At 40.2% G+C, this 22,227-nt stretch overlaps 1 protein-coding gene across 4 annotated transcripts in view; it reads right to left on the reverse strand.

The window, feature by feature from the left end:
* Nucleotides 1–8,470: 8,470 nt before the first annotated feature.
* The window catches only part of si:dkeyp-72e1.9 (syntaxin-binding protein 4), a 49,148-nt gene continuing 35,391 nt past the window's right edge, over nt 8,471–22,227 (reverse strand). For 3 of the 4 annotated variants that reach the window (XM_055036116.1, XM_055036118.1, XM_055036117.1), the window contains exons 9-21: nt 21,402–21,508; nt 21,048–21,189; nt 20,621–20,693; nt 16,170–16,258; nt 13,841–13,937; nt 12,640–12,767; nt 12,313–12,405; nt 11,659–11,724; nt 11,310–11,504; nt 10,320–10,436; nt 9,899–9,948; nt 9,674–9,801; nt 8,471–9,334 (exon numbers count right to left, since the gene is read on the reverse strand). In XM_055036116.1, coding sequence (XP_054892091.1) covers nt 9,300–9,334; nt 9,674–9,801; nt 9,899–9,948; nt 10,320–10,436; nt 11,310–11,504; nt 11,659–11,724; nt 12,313–12,405; nt 12,640–12,767; nt 13,841–13,937; nt 16,170–16,258; nt 20,621–20,693; nt 21,048–21,189; nt 21,402–21,508 — 1,320 coding nt within the window. In that variant the 3' untranslated portion in view covers nt 8,471–9,299. Of the gene's footprint in view, nt 9,335–9,522; nt 9,590–9,673; nt 9,802–9,898; nt 9,949–10,319; nt 10,437–11,309; nt 11,505–11,658; nt 11,725–12,312; nt 12,406–12,639; nt 12,768–13,840; nt 13,938–16,169; nt 16,259–20,620; nt 20,694–21,047; nt 21,190–21,401; nt 21,509–22,227 lie in introns of all 4 variants that reach the window. The other variant, XR_008606350.1, reaches the window with a different exon arrangement.

The raw sequence follows: 22,227 nt of genomic DNA on the forward strand, positions 1-22,227 counted from the left end.
TCCCAGAAAACCCTGGACCCTCTCAGACCATGACCAAGGCCACGGCTGCCTTGTTTCTTCTTTGGAAGTGGACGCCAGGTGTGACATCTCAACTCTGGAGCCCGACATTCCTCCAGATGATGTGTCGGACATCATAGATCTGGACACCTATCCAGAGATCCCATCAGCCAAAGACTCTCAGGCCTATCGAGTCGAACTGGAGTCAAAATTTGGATTACCCAGGGAGGCCTTCGTTAACGCGAAGACCTCACTGGGAGAGGATTTTGAGTCTCCAGGTTTGATGAGGTTACGCCTGTGGAGCATCGATTGAAGTAGTGGGGTGAATTTTTAATTAGTTGTTAGTTAGATAGTTAGGGATTTTTTTACTTGTTCGCTTAGCATTTGCTCGTTTTTAATTGTTTGCTCACTAGTTAGTTCGTTTTTTACTCGTTCGCTTAGTTGTTAGATCGTTTTTTACTTGTTCGCTTAGTTGTTAGATCGTTTTTTACTTGTTCGCTTAGTTGTTAGATCGTTTTTTACTTGTTCGCTTAGTTGTTAGGTCGTTTTTTACTTGTTCGCTTAGTAGTTAGGTCGTTTTTTAATTGTTTGCTTAGTAGTTAGGTCGTTTTTTAATTGTTTGCTTAGTAGTTAGGTCGTTTTTAATTGTTTGCTAGTAGTTAGGTCGTTTTTTAATTGTTTGATTAGAGTTACAATGGTTATAAAAAGTCTACACCCCTGTTCAAATGCCAGGTTTTATTTCAGCAAGACAAGCATTTTTGCAATGAAATTGAAAAACAAACAAAAATCTTCCAAGGAGCTGCAGTGAAAATGAGGTATTTTCACTGCAGCATAAGTGTGCACACCTTTTAGAGCTGGGAGTGTGGCTATTTTCAGAGGCTACAAAAGAATTTCCAGTTCATTAAATATACCATGGGACACTGTGAAGACTGTCACCATCAAGTGCTACAACAGTAACATCAGCAAGAACAGGACGTCCGTCCAAACTTGACAAGAAAAAGACAAGAAGAAAACTGGTCTGGTAAGTTGCCAAGAGGCCGACAGCAACGCTGAAGGAGCTCCGAGAATTTCTGGCAAGTACTGGCTGTGCAGTACATGTGAAAACAACCTCCCATCTTCTTCATATGTCTGGGCTGAAGGAAAGGGCAGCAAGACAGAAGCCTTATCTTTCAAAGAGAAAAACCAAAGCCCAGCTTCATTTTGCAAAGACACATCTGAATCTCCCAAACATATGTGGGAAAATGTGTCACGGTCTGATGAACCCAAGGTCGAACTTTTTGCACAAATTTCCAAAAGGTGACTTTGGTGCAAAAACAACAGTGCTCATACCTACAAAAGAGCACCATACTTACAGTGAAGCATAGTGGAGGTATCATCATGCTTTGGGGCTGTTTTGCTTCAGCTGGAACTGGGGCCTTAGCCAGGGTGGACGGAATCATCAACAGATCCAATTATCAGTCAGTGTTGGCACAAAACCATCGGGCTTCTGTTAGAAAGCTGGAGACGAGGAGGAACTTCATTTCGGCTTGACAATGACCCAAAGCTCACATCTAAATCAACAAAAAATGGAGTGAGATAAAAGCTTTGGAATGGCCCAGCCAGAGTCCAGACCTCAATCCCACCAAACATCTGTGGGGTGATCAGAAGAGGGCTACGCACAAGAGATGCCCTCGCAATCTGTCGGATTTGGTGCGGTTTTGCAAAGAAGAGTGGGCAAATATTCCCACATCAAGATGTGCCACACTGATAGAGTCCTATCCAAAAAGACTGAGTGCTGTTGTGAAAGCCAAAGGTGCTGCATATTTAGCCAACCAGGTTATTGTAAGTTTTTCACAGAATATTTTTATGCTTTAAAAGTTTCTGTTTGTTTTTCAATAGCATTGTACAGGTTAAAGGTCACGTTAAAGGAGGACAAAGTTGTGAAAATGTTTGTCTTGTCATGTGTTTACATCACAAAAACCTGGCATTTGAACAGGGGTTTTTATATCCATTGTACGTCATTTAAACTTACTTATTTAGTTCTTAGGTTTTTTTTTATTTGTTAGTTAGTTAGATAGGTTAGTTAGGTCCTCTCCATGGGCTGCCACCTTAACGTGGTGGAGGGGTTTGAGTGTCCCAATGATCCCAGGAGCCGTGCTATCTGGGGCTTTATGCCCCTGGTAGAGAGGTTCTAGGTGAGGAACCAGACTAAGTGCAGCCTTAAAACCCCTTATTATAAATTCTGACAATGTTCTTAGTGTTCCGTCGCCCGGACGCGGGCCACCGGGGCCCCACTCTGGAGCCAGGCCTGGAGGTGAGCCCATTGGAAGGGAACATGAGTCCCCCTTCCAATGGGCTCACCACCTGTAGGAGGGGCCAAAGGGCTCGGGTGCAGTGTGTGCACGTTAATTAGCATGAACTTAATCCATTCAGTATGATAAATATTGCTAATAAATATGAAATTATGTAAAATGCTGATATTAAGAATAAAGCTAATGCAAGCGTGATGGCTATCATTAGCATATTGAGTCACTAGTCTATTGAAACTACCAGTAGGATAAGGGTTACTGCTAGCATGTTGACAAACAAAATTAGATTAGTGAACTAACACAATTCAGTATGCTAACATTAGTGAATAAATTAAAATGATCCAAAATGCTAAGTTTAGCTTAAGTGATGCAACATGCTAGTGACTCAATACGCTAATAATAGCCATCCTGCTAACATTAGCCTTGTACCTAAATTAAGCACTTTACATCATTTCATATTTATTGCATATTTATTATCAATATTTAACCTACTGAATGTCAATGAAAGTAAACATTGACTTGCTTACATTGTCAATGTAAACAGGTCAATGTTTACTTGACTGACTCACAGGTGCTGCTATCACCTGTGATGTCACAGAGGAGACATGAGACATGACAATCATGATGTCATGATTCACATTGAATGATGTCAGTGACATGTATTGATGCCATTCAATATGAATGATGTCAGTGACATCAGTAGCTGCAGAATGATGTTGACCACTGAGTAGCTTTAGCATTTTATGATGAAGTCTGTTTTGTTTTTTTCTATATTTCTCAATTATTTAAAAAATATTTCAGCAAACTCTTCCGTCTCTCTCGTGTCCCCAGGTTGCTTGTCCAGGTCTTCATGCCAGGCAGCTGGACGATGTTGCTGGTGAAAGCCGTCCTGACTGGCATCGTCTGTCTCTGCTCACTTCCTGTTTATCACTCAGGTTCACAGCAACTGAAGAAGAAGCAGCAGGTGGAAAAAAAAAACCCTCGACAGTCTCGACTCAAACTGGAGGACCTTGAACCTTCTTTAAAGCCGTGAAGCTTTAAAGGAGGCTTAAAACAATCGGTGTTGGTTACTTGGACTTGACTGACATGATCCACCAACTGGCTCAGCTTCCAGCTCTTCCAGTTGGTTTCATTGGTTATGAGTCCATGAGTAAAAACAGAGTTGCCTGGGTAACATTTCAGTCAATTAGTTGAAGCTAACATCAGGAAACTTCTTCAGTGTGTCTGGTTTATGTTTGATATTGGAATATCAAACTTGAAACTAACTTCACTGCGGTCAGTAACACAATAAAAACACCAGGATGAAGTTTGTTTTGGCCTGTAAAGATGGCACCAAGCAACTGCGCGAGACGTAAATGTCTTACGCCGTGATGTTGGTTCCAAAGCTCTATTGGCCAATAGTGGAGGAGCTGGACATAGAAGGCAGCTCTCCTCATTAACATAAAGATGCACACAGAGATGACAAAAGATGGAGGGCTTGTATAAGGAAAAGACGAAACAAAATATCTACTTTTTTTTGTCAAAAACAGGTGAAATGAAAAAGAAAATGTAAACATTTCTTGACAGAAACTCATGTGTAAGGACATGAAAAACTAAATATGTACTTATGATTTTATTTCTTATGTCAGTTTTGGTCCTCCATAGATGTTGGGTCCTGTCTCTGAGTGCAGTCCAGTCCCGTCTCGGTCACTCCGAGTCGGGACTGGACTCCAAGGAGGAATTGTATTCCGAGTTATGGGCTATTTAAATTATAAAAAGTGCTAAAAAGCTTTAAAAACTGAAGTGATTGCTTTAGTGATTGCTTTTAGTGACGGATTAAACAACCAATAGTCTGATTTCACAAGCCAATAAGGTTGATTGTCCCGCCCCTTTGACTGATGTGCTGAGATTTTGCTCAGATTGTATTAGACATCTGAGCAATGACGGTCGTTTCCGTTTATAGTCTGGAAGAGCTTGAAAAATTTGATGAAGAACCTGGAAATCGGTGAGAAAAACAATGTTAAAATAGTTCCGAAAAATATTTAATTCAAAATAGTAAATTTGTTTTTATGAAATCTCAGAAAACTTCCCTTGTGAGGAATTGAATCAGAAAAAAATCTCCAGTACCCTCTTGGTGTTAAAACAGGGCTTAATCTGGGTTCCTCGTGAGCCTCGATAGCAACATTAGAAAGATATCATGTCGTGACGGTGTTGTAACACAGTTGGATCTGTGGATCCATTTTCTTTCATTGGATGAAAAATATCCTGCCTAAGATCAGTAGCTGTCAGCGATCAGTAGCACTACTGACGTACGTTTCATGTAACATGGAGCAGAAAACAGTTTCTCCACACATCCATTGGGTGGAACAGGAACCAGTTTCAGCAAGGTAGCCAGTTTTTCTGAAGTACCAGATGGATTAGAATATCCAGGCCTTGTACCCAGTACCTGAGTGTTCCTGTCTGGTACGTCTTCAGGAAAACTGTACCTATGTTTTGGAGAGCTGGAACTGGTCCCTGGATCTCCTGGTTCCTGAACTCTTGCTCTCTTCTCTCTCATTCAAACAATTTTTGCCTAAACCGAGCATTTTCAGACCTTAAACTCATGTGTTGGTGGTCAAGGTACTCCATTTGTTCAAGGTCTCTATCAAGCTGGTCCAGGAGACACTATTTCCTCTGAAAGACTCCTCCTCGTCAGACCACCTCTTTATTAACTGCTGTGTCATTGTCAAGGTCATCTGAAGCTTCTGGAGTCTTAAGTTGAGAGTCTGTTGGGCCAGTTCCAGGGAACGCACTTCAGCTCTCGGACCGGACTCCGAGGAGTCCTTGTGACAGCATAGCTCCTCGGATTATTGGAGCACTCAAACCTTTCCACCACGATAAGGTGGTAGCCCAAGGAACTCTGCTGTAGTTCTGTTTTTTTATTCTCCAAGTCCTCTCTGGTCGCGTCTGGAGAACTTTTGTCCGTCAGCAGGCTATCCAGATCGTTAGGCATACAACAATTATTGCCAGCCATTGTTTGAAATCAAATCAACCGTGGTTGTACTTCTCTTCTTCTTTCCACCCAAAATGTAGAACAAATGAGTTGCTCTGTGGAATAAAAGGAGATGGATTACAGTCATCACCGGTTCACAAAGCCACTAGAAGCCTGTTGTGTGTGTGTGTGTGGGTGTGTGTTCTGCAGTGAGGTTCACAGCTGTCAGACATAATCATATTTCCAAATATAGACCCCGTGCATGTTATTGTTTACATGAGGAAATTCCCCACAAGCAGTCAAAGCTGGAGAGCAAAAAGACAATTCTCTAACATGTCATCCATGGCCGCGTTGCTGCAGCAGAATAATTTTATTAACTTAATCAAACTTGGACAGGTAGATATTGTTGATGTTGTGCTGTGCTCCACAGCAAAGAAAAAAACATTAAAGAACAACTCAAAACCACTTCTTTTTATTATTATTATTACTATTATTACTGATAATAAAGGTGTTTACAAAACAGCAAAATTAAGAACACCAATAAGTAACAAAACAGACAAGACAATAATGCCTGGGTGTAATATAGCAAGCACAAACAAATCAAAAGAAAAATAAATAAATAAAAAGTCAGAAACATATTAAAGTGTGAGCACACAGCCATTGTCTTAATGGCTTTTCTATTTTTTTAATATTGGAGAGCTCTAATATATTGTTTGAATTCCTCTTTAAAGGCTGAAAAGTCAGGTTTCTGATTTGAGAATATAGACTTATGTATATGATATTTGGCGACTAATAAAATTAGATTGATAACATAAAAATGTTTTATTAGTGGGATAAGAGAAGAATCCAAAGAACACCTTTATATAGGTAATGGAAAAGTCATCGAGAATTGTTTTGGAAATAAACATACAAATATCTTGCCAGAAAATACATGAGAAACAGCATGAGCAGAATAAATGACAGAGATCTTCATAGAGTTGGCAGAATGAACAATTCATGTCAATGAAGGAAAAACTTTCAGGGATAAAAACGATGGATCGTCTTAAAGGACGCGTCTTTTTAGATTTGGGAATTGACATCAGAAGGCCTTGATACAGAGTGGGAGGAAGAGTTTGATGCTTTCTGAAAACAGCTGGTGGAGGAACTGGGCCAGTTGTTCCACAAAGATGGTGTAAAATAAAATTGTGAAAGTAAATTTAAAAAAGTCTCCACTGAGTATTAACGAAATACATTTATTTATTATAATTTAGTTCCCCTCTTGGCCCCTGTCTAGAACCGGCCCTGGGCTTCAGGTCTGTGTCTGGTTCATTTTAGGTCAGCATGTTGTTTTTTTTCATTGATAGGAAGTCAATTTATCCAAACTGCTGAACCACGTTTATAAAATAATAGATAAATAATACATTAAATTACCGCTGTATTCATAAAATATAAAAACATTTCTGAATCAAACACACAGAAAGTCCTGACAAACGTTTTTAATGTTGAAAATATGTTCTGTTAATCTATTAGCATTATTTGTTCTGGCTAATGCTGAATAAAGTATCATCCAAACTCAACGTTCTGAGCAAATAATCAAACCATTACAGTCTACTGAAAGCTCAGTAAAAAAACTGATCAATCCTAAAATGTTGTGTACCATATCAGCGTCAGGAGATGATTGAGGATGAAGAGACTCTGCTGCCTGGTTCTGTAGGTTCGGACGGGTCTGCAGTTCCTCTCCTGGTCCATTGTGTCTGTCAGACAGCGGCAAACTGCGCCACGACGGACACTTGATGTCCATTTTCCATCCTCACTGACATTGTTCATGTCCGTCTTCCTCCTTACAGGAAACTGTAATTTGGACAGTTTTTTTTTTTTTTTTTTTTTTTTTTTGTATCAGGTGGGAATTTAAAAAGACAGCAGCTCGCGGGCTGCGTAATGTCCGTCTCTAGGCAACCGTGACGACAGCATTGGTCTGGGGTCCTTTAGCTCCCGCCATGGCAATTTAGCTGACCTTAATATTTCCTGCGTTTTAATTTGGTCATTATTGTTCCATTTAGTGTTGATATGTGTGTGACAGGCGTTAATCCTATTCAGGGGTACTGAGGTACTAAAAACGTGGCTAGAATCGCAACTGGTTGTCTGTAAGATCTTTCTTGTAATTTCTATAGATTAAAGTCATTTGTTTGATATAACAGCAGACCTGAAGTGGACTGAAAGTACATTAATCCAGAGGCCACCAGGAGGATTTCCCAGCTCATCTCCACAATGTCTGTGTTTAGATGCTAAGTCAAGATATGTTTTTTTCCCCGAATGTGAATGAATCAGGGATGTATAAGATATTAGGATTGTACCAAAACAAGGATGGAAGCCCATGGAAATTGGTCCTTTGGAGACAAAACTTTTTTAAACTGGAAGTTTCCAATGCGTTAGTAACTGAGGAAAATATCTACATTTTGTAGATATTTTACCTCAGTTCATTTTGAATTTGTTTCTGCAGATTCCATTTTTCTTAATTACACCTTCTACTACAAATACTTGATGTTTAACATGCAAATGTAGAATGCTATTGTGGTTTTGTAAATATTCACTCATTTGGAAATGGATACCTACAACACATTTTTTTAAAAGTGAGGACAGGGGCAACAAAACATTGCAAAAATTGAGGAACACTCAAAAGAACATTTGTGTGGAGCATTCCCAGGTGCACAGCTTATTTGGAAACAGGTGTGTGTCATGATTAGTTATAAAGGGAGAATCCTCGAAGGGCTCAGTCGTTCACAAGCAAGGATTAGGTGAAGTTCACTGCTTGGTGAACAACTATGTGAGCAAAAAGTACAACAAATTATGAACAATGTGTTTCTGTACAATTTGAAGGAATTTGGGGATTTTGTTTACAGTCTATAATATCACAAATGGACTCAGAGAATATGGAGAAATCTCCATATTCAGCAAGGCAGAAACCGACACCGAATGCTGGCCACTGTTGGTCCCTCAGGTGGTACTGCCTTAAAATCCAAAATCATTCTGAAGACTTCAGAAAACCATCGTCAGTCGAGACAGTTCGACTCTACACCTGCAAGTTAAAACTTTACCATGCAAAGCAAAAGCAATATTTCAAAAACATCCACTTCTCTGCTATACCAGCAACAACAAAGAACACAAGTTAGATCTACAAAAAATAAAGAATCTGTGGGAAAAGACAGAAGCTTGTTGTTGTTGTTGCGGAAACAGACAACACACACAAAGCCCGCAATTCAATTATCCCTTTAATATAAAACATAATAAAGAGTATGAGGCCACACTGAAGATGCAGTTCAGTTCAAAAACACACTTCATGAATGGGCTTGCAGCTGTTGGCAGAAATAAAACAAAAGTTTGACATGTGGCCTATGACTGGTTTCTGTTCACGCTGTGAAACAAGAGCACACGGCTGGAGCCAACATGGACCACTGCGGTGAAACTGAGCTGGACATGACACTCCGCCCTCAGGTCCAGAATCTCTGAAGCCTTCACCTTCTAGCTTTGTAAGAAAGAGCACAAGGAGAGGTAACATGTTTCTATACTTTTTCTTGACAGTACCTATGTTGATTTTTGTGGCAGAGCAAGCAGCCCAGAGAAACAGAATGGAGTGGATGATGGACAGAGGACTGCTCAGCTCTGGACTGTCCCACCAAGGCAGGAAGTAGTTCTCCTTCACATGCAGTACGGGGGGAGGAGGGCTCAATCTGCCTGTGAGTGGATAACTTTACAAAATACATCAGAGAAGTATTAACAAGGTTTACAGTGTTGTGCACTTGGTCATGCAGTGCCTTCAACATCATCCGCCACAGGACAAACAGCAACGTTTGCTGCTGAGTCGCTGGCCAGTCCTTCGGCTGCAGTCTAGCTGGTGCAAGCAGGGGAGATGCCATCTGTCCCTTTGCGGTACTGGAGGACAGAGGGGGGTCCACACTGGCTGGAGAGGGGAACAGGGGGCCTGTGTCCTGTCGGTTGGTGAAGAACGTCGTCGTCGTCGGTTTGGACTCGATGGGCTTCTTTGGTGACGGGGAGGGACCTCCTTCAGTCCTCCACTTCTCTGTCGCTCACACCTGATGGGAGTTGACATCCGATATGGAATCTGCAGGCCAAACAAAGATCAGAACAGATGTTTGTTCACTGAACGTGGTCTTACTGTGCTTTCACGAACAAGCTAGGATAGTTCTATAGGCTACAATGAGGTTTTTTCAAAACACCTGAGAATTCAGAAAGTTGGAGGGAACATGAGAAAGAAAATGGAAATATAAACTAAAAAATAGTGCCAAGTACCATGGAAAGCAGAAGCACTCGCACCCATCTCTCTTCTGTGCGTCGCCTAGTTCTCATAGTTTCAGACCTTACATGTGTAAATGAACAATGAGATCTACAATATTTGGACTGTAACAATAAGATGCACAGAGTTGTGTTTTATTTCATGTACCTTTATTAGCAGAAACACAACACACTCCTTCCACCAGCTCTTTGGCCTCCACAGCCAGCTGGACAGCAGGGTCAGGAAGGGGTGACAGGGTGTCAGGACTGTCTGTGGCCGGAGACGACCTGTTGCTCCTGACACGCACAGAACAACAGAGACGACGGTTGGTTACAGCGGGACTTTTACACGAGACTGTAGGGTGACCTGAACGTAGCATTCAGGGTCTCTTACCCATCATCCCCTCCGAACAGGCTGGGCTTAGTCAGCACCTTGTGCACATTCTGTTGAGAGAGATAATGGAGGTCATCACTGAGACGGTCCAGAACAGACAGAATTATAACTTGCTTTGTTAAACAAACTGGATCTTTAATACTGGATCCTCTAGGAATCATGAACAGCAAGTAGAGCAGTCTCACTACAGATACAGTCTCTTTAAGACTTTGTTCAGTTTTCAAACCACAGCAGCTTCCCATACCACTGGTGTCCACTTGGGGGCAGGCTGGCTCCATTACTATTTCAGGAAGCGGCATGACAGTAAAAATGGCTAAGACTCTGTTCTGTCTTGGTTGTCTCTTTTCTGTACCACCTGGCAGTGACAGCAGCAGTCATGTGATGAGTTCATGGTTGCCATGTTGGCGATCAGCAGCTCTACCTGAGCGAAGCCCAGCAGCTTCTTGTTGGAGATCTCCAGGTGTTTTCTGCTCAGCTCCGACTTCCTCAGCTGGGAGTCGATGGAGGTCAGCTTCCTGTTGAGCTCCACCACTTCCTCCTGACAAACGCAACACGCACTCTTGTCAACTCGGAGCATTTTAGAAGCGGTTAACGCGGCTGAAACTTAATCCAAAATTGTGTGGGTTTTTCACATTTGTTGATGTCATGTTGAAATGCCACCTGACTGATTTTATTGCACCAGTTGTTGCCAAATCAAGTTATCCTGAATAAAAACAGCAGCTCTCCTCCCACACAGTTCACTGTTAACGCCTTAGCACCGCTACAAACATATTTTGCACATTTTTTGACAAATCCGTATTGTTTTAACATTCTTGAACATCAGAATAAACATTTCTATGGAAAAAGAAAATATAAGCACAACCTCGAGCCTGATTCCAGTTGTTCAGTTCATTCTCTGTAGCTCTGTAGCTGTAGCTATCTATAGTAGAGAGTTTTTCCTCCATGGAACTGACAGTTTCCATTATCACTCTGCGCTTCATCATAGAGGCCATGTTCCGATGTATTCTTGGAGTTTCAACAGTTTATCTTGGATGGTGGCTGAAATGCACACTAAACCTCTGTGCTCTTGGTGGAAAATACCAAACACTGGATGTAAATAAATCCTGTCATATCCCAAATGGTGATCAAAACAATATGTGCTATAATCAAAGTTAGAGGGAATCTAACATTAGACTTTGACCTTTGTCTATTTGGTGACAACTATTTTATTTTGGTGACACAGTGTACATGTGCGCTTAGAAATAAAATTTATACGTGCTTATTTTAAATTTTGTCATAATGTGTTATTTTTTTCTATTCTATATTTTTGGGTCACCATTTCTTCTTTATTAATCAGACACTCATGAGAGTCAGCTGGTTTTTCTCCTTTCTACCAACAGTAAGGGACTGTACATTCAGTATGTGGACTCACTTTCGTGCCTGTTCCACAGGCTTGCCTCTTGGCGGCCAGCTGGTTCTTCAGGTCTCTGATCTCGGCCTCCAGCAGCTGGATGACTTCCTCGTAGTCCTGCTCAGCGCTGGTGGCCTGCCGCTGCTCCGCCTCGGCCTCGGCAGCCTGCAGGCGACTCTTGAGGCGGGTGTTCTCCTCCACAGTCAGGCAGGCTTTCTGCACAGATTCACACAATGTGTTGCAGTTCCAGTTTTCATGTTCTGATGCATCAGCGGTAACTAGTCAGAAATGATACTCTGTAACATGTTTAATAAATAACCACTTGAGCATGCTATCAGTTTCACACACAGGAGCTGCAGTGTCTTCTTACCTCAGATGTCTTTTGCAGCTCCTCCTCCAGGCTTTTTTTGCTCTGTTCTGTGTCTTTCAGAATCACCTGGGAAGAGAAACAGCAAATCAGTCCAATCATGTTCTTCTTTCCCCCATGAAGCAGGAATTTTTAAAAAGTTTGGCTTTCTTTACTGAACAGAAACAAAACTGAAGTTATTATCTTTGTACCTAAAGAGGAGCGACCCAGAGTCGACACACAGCTTCAGTTATTACAACTGGAAACTAGCAAAACTCTGACCTGAACCTTCAGAGCCACATAAAGACATTTACAAAGTCGCCCCTCTGTCGCCTGAAGAACATTTCCAGGATTAGAAAACTAATGTCTCAGCAAGATTTAGACACTCATTCATGGTTTTATCTTTAGTCGCATTAATTCCTGCAGCAGCATCTTCACTGGTCTGAATAAAAAAAATCAATCCTCCAGTTGCAGCTGATCCAGAACGCTGCTGCTGGTGTTCTGACTAAAACCAGGAGGGCAGAGAACATCACCCAGTTCTACAGTCCTCCACTGAGAGAACAAACTTTAAAATACTGTTAGTTTATAAATCACTGAACGGCTTAAAACCAAGATACATTAAAGTTCTGCTGCTGCTTTTACAGTGTGAAGTTGAGTTTGCAAAGGAATCAAGTTCACCTTGAGTTGCTTCATTTGGGTCTGCAGTTGCTTCACCTCGGTCTGGAACTGCTCCATCTCCTCACTGCTGTAGCTGCACTCTGATTCATAAGTCTGCAGATGCACACACAGTCAAGCATACACAGCATGAGACAGTTCTTTGTGTGTGTGTTTAACAGTGACTCTTAGTGTGTGTTCTCTAGACTTTAACACAAGGATCTTCCAGGTCCGGGCCTCAAGAGCTGGAGTCCCAGCTGATGGTTCGGTACTCGCTTCAATTGTGGACCAAAGTTGCAACATTTGTTCCATTTCACACGGCACTGCATCAAACTCTTCAGAGAAACTTACGGGTGAATGAAACGCTGATGTGTCCATCAAACTGGCTGCTTCATGGTAGGAGAAGGTGAAGGGGCCCGATCCTAACCCCAAGACATCCAGGTCCTCCGGGAAGATGTTTCGACAAGCTTCCACAAAATCTAAGACCCAAAAGATAAAAAGCATTGCTGCTGAAAACACAGAGAGAGCAAGAGGAAAGGGAAAAGTTTGAACATGTATTTTCATTCTGTTTCATTCGTTCATCTCCTGAGTTCCAAACTTTAGCTTCAGAAGAAACGTTAATTGTCTTATCATAAATATCTCATAAACTGCAGTGTTCTTTTCATAGAACATGCAAATCAAAGATGGACAGATCAAAATCAGCTAATGAAACGAATCGGTCTGTTTTCAGCTTGTTCAATGCTGCTCAGTGATTTCAAGACTGGATCAGAACCCACCATACCTACACAACACCAGGTGGCACTGATATCACTATCAAAATATTGTCATTTAATGAAGATGATTGATGGTTTAAAGGATACCGTAGCTCAGTGGTAGAGTAGTTTCTACCTGTAATTCGAAGGGGTACCACAAGGCTCTATTCCTCTTTTTCCCTTTTATCTTGAGGAAATATGGGATTCCATTCCATTTATATGCTGATGACTGTCTAGTCTATTTGCCCCTGATCATTCAGACTCTGAGAAGAGTCTTTTCAGACTCTTCTCAGATCATGGATGATCCCATATGTCTTTAATTTTAACAAATGCTAGACTGAAGTGAGTTCATGTGGTTTTATTTTTATCATTAAACCTTTATTTACCAAGATTTTAAAAAATCCCATTGAGGAATTTTTGTTCAGTCAGTGCAATTAGGAGGAGAAAAGTCAATGGAAAAGAAGTGATAAAGAAACGGACGAAAACAACAGGGTGACTACTTTGGTCAAACATGTTAAAGATCAAACCTTCTTTTAAATGGTTCAGATAGGATTTTTTGATACAACACAATAAATGCATCAAGAGCCTACAGCAACATTTCCCGTTGACTAACCACCTGGATGCAAACAGACACATCCTGCTTCCTCAGCGTGTCACCGAGTGGCGATGTCACAGCCAATCAGCAGCATGATAACGTCACACAGGGCCAGTGATCTGACAGCATCCCTGCACACACGTCGACGAGGCTGGATGCACACACGGCTGACTTCAGTGTGAGTGGGAGTGTGCGTGCGCCTCACCTCCGTACGCCACGGTGCCTTGGGGGTCAGGGGTCAGGCTGTGCCTCAGCGTCTTCCTCTTCTCCTCACTGACGTCCAATCCGAGAAAGGACAAAGCCTGAGATAGAGAGACAGGAACGTAAACACAGACCAAAAATACACACACAGCATTAAGGCTTATATACTGAGTAAATCTGGGAATAATCTGCTTTCTTATTTTTAAATTCCATGACAGGAACAATAGCAGAAGGCCATCAGGTGTTTCTGTTTGTGATGGACATGTGCTGTTGAATAAATGCCTAGAGCTGGGATTTTCAAAACAGGTTCAAATTTGCAAACGTCTGGAATAACTACTATAATAATGAGCAAATCCTTTCAAGTCAATTAGCTGAAGTCAAACAAAAAGAAATAACTCTTTAGGAATTTAATTGTCACTTGAAATTGTGGCAGTGAATAATAAATTACAGATATTTAAATCAGAAATATTCAATATTCCTAAATGAAATCCCTTCATTTTCATACAAAAGCACAAAGGACGTACGCTGACCTTAAGACACTGCAACCTTGGAGCGGAAACAGCAGGCTAACATTAGCAAAATCAATATTTGTTGAAAGTGGATTTTGGGACATTTCAAATCAATTCTATATTGTAATAAATGAAAATCAAGATTCTTATGTGAATCATTTTTTTTTCCGCACAACATTAAGGCAGACTTTCAGAATAGTTCACCATGTCAACATTTTGTATTTGGTGGAGTGGGGAATGTTTTTATATTTCATGTAACTGACGCTCTTTATGAAGAAACGTGTTCTTGATGGTTCTCTGCAGGTATATTTATAAAACCACTTCACTTTTACATTTTCATTACTTAACACACCAATTGTAGAAACAGGGAATTCCAACAGCATTACTCCACATAAGTCTTGCAAACAGTGATGAATCTGTCATTTTTCTCACCAATAATTTTCTCTTGTCTTTCCACCACAGCAATTTATAACCCAAGTGCTATTTATTATTTTTTGCAAAGGATCCACTAAATCTAGAGAGAATTCTTCCTGTACTCTGTGTTTAATCTCTTCCTTTCCTTTATAATCCCACTAATGAATTGGTAGATTAGGTCAGGCTGCAGCTGAGCAGCATCTGGGCAACATTAAAATCAAAGCTAAATATTGGTAACAAACTGTACAGACGGCAGACAGCTGCAGAGAGAAGCAGAGAACAGAACTCATCAGTTGGACTTGGGCTGCTGAAGGGCAGCAGAAAGGAAAGAGAGAGAGAAACAGAGAGAAAGAGAGGGGGTGAGGGGAGAAAGAGAGAGAGAGAGAGACAGACAGAGAGAGGGAGAGAGAGAGACAGAGAGAGAGAGAGAGAATGTGCTGAGCCTAAAAAAGAACAGTGCAAATATAACCTAGGAATCAATGAGAGAGAGAGACGGAGACAGTGAGGAAAAAAAGAGACACTGTGCATTAAATGTCAATTATGAGATAAAGACAGCTCTGGGGGTGGAGAGACTAAAGTGCCACATCTGTCAAAATAAGTTAAAATATATTGAAAGAAGGTCTGCCTATGAGTCAGTTTTCTGCATCAACATTTATATACAATATATATAAAGGAGTTTGTCCTGTAACTGCTGGGTTGCCGGTTTGTCTCCCTGCCCAGTCACAGCCTTTCAACATGTATTCAAATAACGTGTCTACAGCAGAAGCAAGCAGAAGTTCAGACTTTAAAATACATTTTCCATGAAATTCATAATTTACACTATTGCTATATTGTAATTATCATATCTGATCTTGATGACTACATGTAGTGCTTTACTTAAATAACATTTTTGAGTATTTATCTTTTGAGAAAATCATGACTTTCAATTCACTATATTTCAAAGACATTTATTGTACCATTGCCTCCACTACATTTCTAGGAAGCTTATCGTTCCTCGTTCCTTTTGGCTCAGCGTTAGATATTTTTTAGCGTAGCCTTTTAGCTCATTGTTGCTGTTTTTCTTTACTGAAATGTCATTGGCCACATGCTGCGCTGTTACTTGGATGGATGGATGGATGGATGGATGGATGGATGGATGGATGGATGGATGGATGGATGGATGGATGGATGGATGGATGGATGGATGGATGGATGGATGGATGGATGGATGGATGGATGGATGGATGGATGGATGGATGGATGGATGGATGGATGACTTTGTGTTGGTATTTCACAAGTTCATGCTGGAACTCGGTTATAATCGCACAAAATGCTGAGAAGTTGAAGATGTGAACTCCTTTGTAAAAGTCATGAGTGAATTTTATCTCTATTTAACTCAAATATGTTTTCTAACCAGATGACAGAACTCACCAAGTCTAACTTGTCCAATTTGAGGCGAATGTATGGGTCAAGTGTTATTCTGGGTTTCGTCCCTGTTGGAGACCTTTGGCTGGTGGACCCTGTGCAAAGAAACATGAAGATCACTTGAAAATAGATAGTGGACCTGAATATAACACAGCAATCTCTACGTTATGAAAATATGCACACAGACAAAATACATGAGCTGGTGGCTTTCAGGCAGAATAAAAAAAGTGTATGTGAGGACATGGGACACTTTGTAAACAATGGGAGGAAAATTATCATTGGATTATCTGCAAAAATCAGCAGGGAGGTAGCTCACTGTGGTGACAGACATCTGTGTGTGCGCCTGTGTGTGTGAGTGTGAGAAAGAGAGAGAGAGAGAGAGAGAGAGAGAGAGAGAGAGAGAGAGAAGGGGGGTTGGAATAAAAGCAGATGATTAAAAGGAGGGGAGTGGAAGAAAGATGGATGATTGTACAGATGAGAGAGAGCAAAACACATGAGTAGGGAGGGCAAAGGGCCAATGCCTAATATTAATTTGATGACTTTGTCCCAGATATGTGAAGCTGAATATGAAAGTAATAACACCGTGAGAGAGAGAGAGAGAGAGGCTGGCTGTATAGGCAACTTAAACTTTACACCGTACTCAGAGGATCCATGTTGTGAGCCGAGTCTATAAGCTCAACAAAGTCTGGTGATATTTATTCAGAGACTATCTGAACACACATCCAGTGAAATACATAAGTTTGAAACTGTATGTGAAAAAAATTCTGGTGATCAAATATGAATTTAAAGACCGAAAATCTTTTGAGACAGGACAAACACTAGCTGTTCTCTTAGTAACAAAAGAGCATTAATTATTAGAGTAGTTTGGTTGAGATGTGCCTCAAGGTTTTGTTCTTAAATTCTTATCAGCTTACATTTTTCATATTGTTGGTGAACTTATTTTTGAACATGAACTATTTACATTCTTATGCATGTGTAACTAGCGAGTATGTGATTTGAATGTTCAATACTTCAATTCATATTAAATTAGATTGTGTATAAGTGACAATGTTCCCCACTGATAAGGGCAGATCTATTCAAAGTAAATCTATGCCTTGTGAACTGAGCAGCTTCATGCATTATTATTTATTTTACAATATATTTAGAATTAATAATAGCGCTTTCTGAACCATTTGAAAGGTTTGTTGCAGTTTTTTCTTCTTTTTTTTTGACCACGGTTGAGAAGCTTGTGGTGTGTCTAAATGTGGTGCACTGGTGCAGATGATCAAATACATTTGTAATTCAGCAAATTAAAGATCCTGTATGTGGAAAAATATATGTACAAAATAAATCTTTTGTCAATTCAGCATTGTTTCTCTGCATCGGATCGGCATGCGCCGATTTAAAACTCAGATATCCGCATCGGTATTGAAAGGGGGAAAAAATGAATCAGTGAATTTCTAGTTAACGTAGCAGAAATTCCCACAGTGGAGAGGATAACCCCTTCAACAAGAACAAAAACTTTAACCTTACCACCATGCTTACATGAAAGCACTGGTTCCATGTTAGATGAAATATTAATATTAAATTCAGATTTTGTTTTAGCTGGAACTAAACAGATTTTTTTTGTAGAATCATTTAGACTGAGTATAATATAATGCCAAGTTGCACAAATCTGCATTCAAACTTTTCACCTAAAGCCAAAATACTAGTTATCTGAGCAAATGTTTCCATTGCTACAATAACACTCCGTCAGAGATATGTACACAGTCACAAAGATCACATCAGTGTTTTCCAACTGAACTGAGTCATAAGTCTGAAAACCTCAAAGCTAAGACAGGGCAGGGAAATCCCGTAGTAGCCATGTGGGATCACCTAGTGACATCTGTCTCAGCTAGCAACTGGCTCCTCCAATAAGAGGCTGCAAGGGTGCAAAGTGGACAATGCACTTAGGATATAACCTTGGCTGGGGTAATCCCAGGCAATAGGATTGGAGCAAGCTGTTGGATGGCTTCTAGCCACAGACCACAGACCACACACTTCACACTCAAGATACTTGAGTGTGAAGACCTTCTGCCCAGGTCCCTCTTGAAAATGAGATGCGGATCTCAATGGGATTTACCTGGTTAAACAAAGAAAATAAAAAAATAAAAAAAATAAAAAGCTTCTGCTCTGTGGCAAATATTTGAATTGTTTTTAATTGCGAAGCACATTTTCTCCAATTAATTTTTTTTCCTCCAATTAAAAGATTGTGTTTAACATATGTTCCTTACTCCAGTCAGAGTTTATCATGTGGAAATGCACTGTATATTTACAGCTTGTTCTTGGCGTAGGTTGTGCAGGTCTGACTGTTTGTGCTTTGATCATATGCAGCATTGCAAAAAAAAAAATAATAATAATCCAGAAGTATAAACAACAACCATGCCATCTTCAGAGGAAATTTGAAGCTAAGGTATCAATCTTAGCACGCATTGATCCAATGCGTGCTACTGATACTGATGACGACTTGGTGTCTATCATTTCAATATTTTGTATTGATCCGCCCATTCTATAGTTTCTGTGCTCACCACAATACTGAGACTAACCTCACCACAGCATTCAACGAATTGGTTCAGACTCTCTGGTACAATACTTGACTGGTTTAAATCTTATCTAAAGAACATATTATATGGTATGTTCAGGTATGATGTATGAAGTGGACTTGTTCCAAACCATATAAAACCATATGGTATGGTATGATATGATGTGGTTTAGTACGGTTTTGCCAACTTTGTTATTTTGTAAACAATGACACTTCAATACAAAGCTGGCACATTTAATGGACTTTCAATGCAACTTTTACAGCAACTCTTCTTTAAAAGTGTCGTTATTTACAGAATAACATTTCATGACAACAGTCACAGACATTCTTAAAGACTCCTCCATGTTCATAGCAGGTGTTATGTCATGTTTGTGACAGTGTTATGTCAGCACTATGCCTGTCAAGTAAAGTGTTACCGAGTTTTTTCTTTAGTTCAAATGTCAGATGAAAAAGACACCGGCTGATGGGTACGTTAAAGTCATCTGTAGTTTTACTGCTGACATTACTACATTTATGAAGTTCAAAAATAAAATGGAAAAAAAAAATAAGAATGGCCATTGTGTGTGAAATTGGTTGAATGTGATTGCGCACAACATTACCTCCTCTGCATGCGATCTGTCTATCTGTTTGTAGGGTAGTATACCATAAATCCTACTGAATATTTGTGTTTGTGAAACATAATCCAATTACAGCACAAGCACATGACTAGAAATCCCCCACCACTCTGATCTGGTACATTTCATTTGTTTACATACTGATTGATTGAACTATACTCAATATGCATTCATGTAATGATGGCTGTTAACTTCCACTTTCATTGTCCTTAATAAGAGATAATTATATTAATTACGCTGCTGTATCTAATTAATTAAGTGTTGACTCTGAGCATGGCAACATGTACACAGCTTGCATCTTAATTCTTCCTCTATTAAATCTCTAGTAAAAAGAACTTTTAAGAGCAGTGTTTAATCATATTCTATTACGATGCATTTTTTATTGCCTCATCGTTGATTACTATAAGGTCCCCCACTGTGATGCAGTTCAATTTAAAGACAAATCTCTCTATTCAATCTAATCCAGCATGTGTGTGTGTGAGAACAAATGTTTTCTTTTGTTTTTTTTTTCATGCTCAGATCAGACAGTTAATCTAATAATCGTCTGCTTGCAGGGGCTTAGAAATCAATTCAAATTGAAAAATTTTTTGTTCATCCCAGTGGGAAATCAAATGTTGCTGTAAATCAAATGAATTCAAATTCTTCAAAGAGTTCTTGTAGATGGTGACTGGAAATCATATCTCAGATATGGCAGATGTTTAACACAATCTAAAAACGGGTGCACAATTTCTTTGCTAAAGGGATGTATTACTTAAGCAAAATTGACTTTTTTGAGCTTTATATCATGTTGCAATGCCCTTCCCTCATCAGACGCACCTGGAATGTTGCTTTGATTATTTCATGCATGTTGGAGGACCAAAGCACTGCCTCTTTGCCGGAGCGGAGCTTTGGTAGGCGCTACCTTCGCTGGGGGCGTCGAGTGAAGCCGACACCCCCAGCCCACGAGAGCAATTCAAGCAAATAGACTGAGCAGTTAGTGCTCCGTTTGTGCTTTTAAAACATTCTTTTGGCCTGCTTCGGTTTCTGAGATGTTAAAAAGTATTTTTAGGGTCATCCAGAGGTCATCGTCCCCCCTTCTTTCTCCAAAACAAACCAAAGTGAGCTACTTTTTTAGTGCTGCGTTTGTGCTGTTAATACAGCCATTTATGCAGCTTCCTAAAATCCCTAAAATTACTTTTTTTTTTTTTGGGAGACAAAATCAACTTCTAGCAAAAAGCTATTATTTTAGGAAGGTGACGATAAGTAGAGGAGTACAAAACTGAAAATAAATGTTTCAGTTTTACCTGAAATATGGATATCTGGAGGACAGATGTCTGGAGAGGGTGAAGACACTAGAGCTGGCTCCTCTGCACAGATCTGCACCAAAACAACCAAACAGAACACACTGAAATGGAACCACTGCAGTGATGAATCATAGAAAGACATTAGTGCCTTTGATATTAATGCCTTAGACATGATTAAAAAGCCCTGTTCTAACAGCCCCGAACATCAGGAGCTCATTCCCATATCAGTGGAAAGAGAATCACAAGATATTTACAAGCTGTCCACATTTATGTCCTATAATTTCAGAAAACATCTGATCATCCCTAAAAAAACGGATTCTAGAATTCCCGTTTTGTTTCACTGGAAAACATTTCTTCTTTCACATACATAATACGACACGTTATGGGGCAACACCCTGACAGAACGGCGACGTGTCGTGGAGCTGACCTCTGGTGACCTGATGTGAACTTTTAGGCGTCCAGAGCTGTAGCTGTTGCCGGCGGCTCGCTGGACTCCGTTGTGAAGCGATGTGCTGCTGGGGAACAGACCTTTTCCAGGGATGAAGGCGATTTCCACCGTGTTGTCTTGGCTGGAGATGGCAAAAACAAAAAAAAAGAAAAAGGTTAGAAGTTATAATAGGACATGACTGCAAACATAAAAGTAAAAATCAGCACATAGAACTGCATTTTAATGACTGAATCTGTACTAACTCCACGTCTACTTTGACCTCCATTTATGTGATTACTAGCTGCAGTTGCTGCAAGGTTCCCCGGGTTTTGGACAGGTGTTGTCTGGACCCACCTGTATTTCACTTTGTTCAGGATGCCTTTTGCCTCCTCATGCGTTACACCAATCAAAGACTCCTTGTTGATGGCAATGAGCTGATCTCCCGGCCTCAGGCGGCCATCCTGCACAAAGAGAAAGACGCTTTAAATCCAGTGGGGTTGGTGGATATTTATAAGCTCTTTTACTTTGACGGTTGATTCTGTTCAAATGGGTTTCCTCTCATTCTTTTAGCAGCGCCTGCACTGCAGGATGCTACAGAGCGCACGGGCTAAAGCTAACATGTAGGTGTTCCTGTGTCCTGATGTCTTTATCGTCGAGTATGTTTGCACTTTAATTCATTTTGATCCGGGAGATTCTGAGTGTGGAGATTATCTCAGATTTACTCTATTTAGGAAAACAGTTACTGATTAGAGTTAAACTTCACTGGAAAAAGAAAACTAGCGAGTCGACTAAAACACACTGCCTTAATTGGTCAAAAGTAATTAAACCCAGGAAAATGTGTTACATTTATTACGTTGTCATGTAAAGAAAACTTAACTTGACCAGAGTTCAAAGTTCAGACACTCTAAGCCATGAATATGCTGTGATGTAACCAGAGGTGTCCAAGTGTTGTGTGAAAATCGTCCTCTTGAAAACCCTGGTGGAAAACAATTAATTCATTTATTTTTAATTCAGAATTGAAAAAGATGAAACTAAAAGTCTTGAGACATTTTTCATTCTTTTCTGATCCATAACAAACTAAACAGGATTTTTTTTAATGAAAGCTACGGAACAGATTTTTTGTGTGTAAGCAGATGTGAAACAAAGGCAGATGCCGGTTTCAAGGTCACAAATACAGCCG

This window comes from Poeciliopsis prolifica, unplaced genomic scaffold (assembly GCF_027474105.1).
Source record: "Poeciliopsis prolifica strain line A6 unplaced genomic scaffold, Auburn_PproV2 SCAFFOLD010, whole genome shotgun sequence".
In the NCBI taxonomy this organism is placed as follows: Eukaryota; Metazoa; Chordata; class Actinopteri; order Cyprinodontiformes; family Poeciliidae; genus Poeciliopsis; species Poeciliopsis prolifica.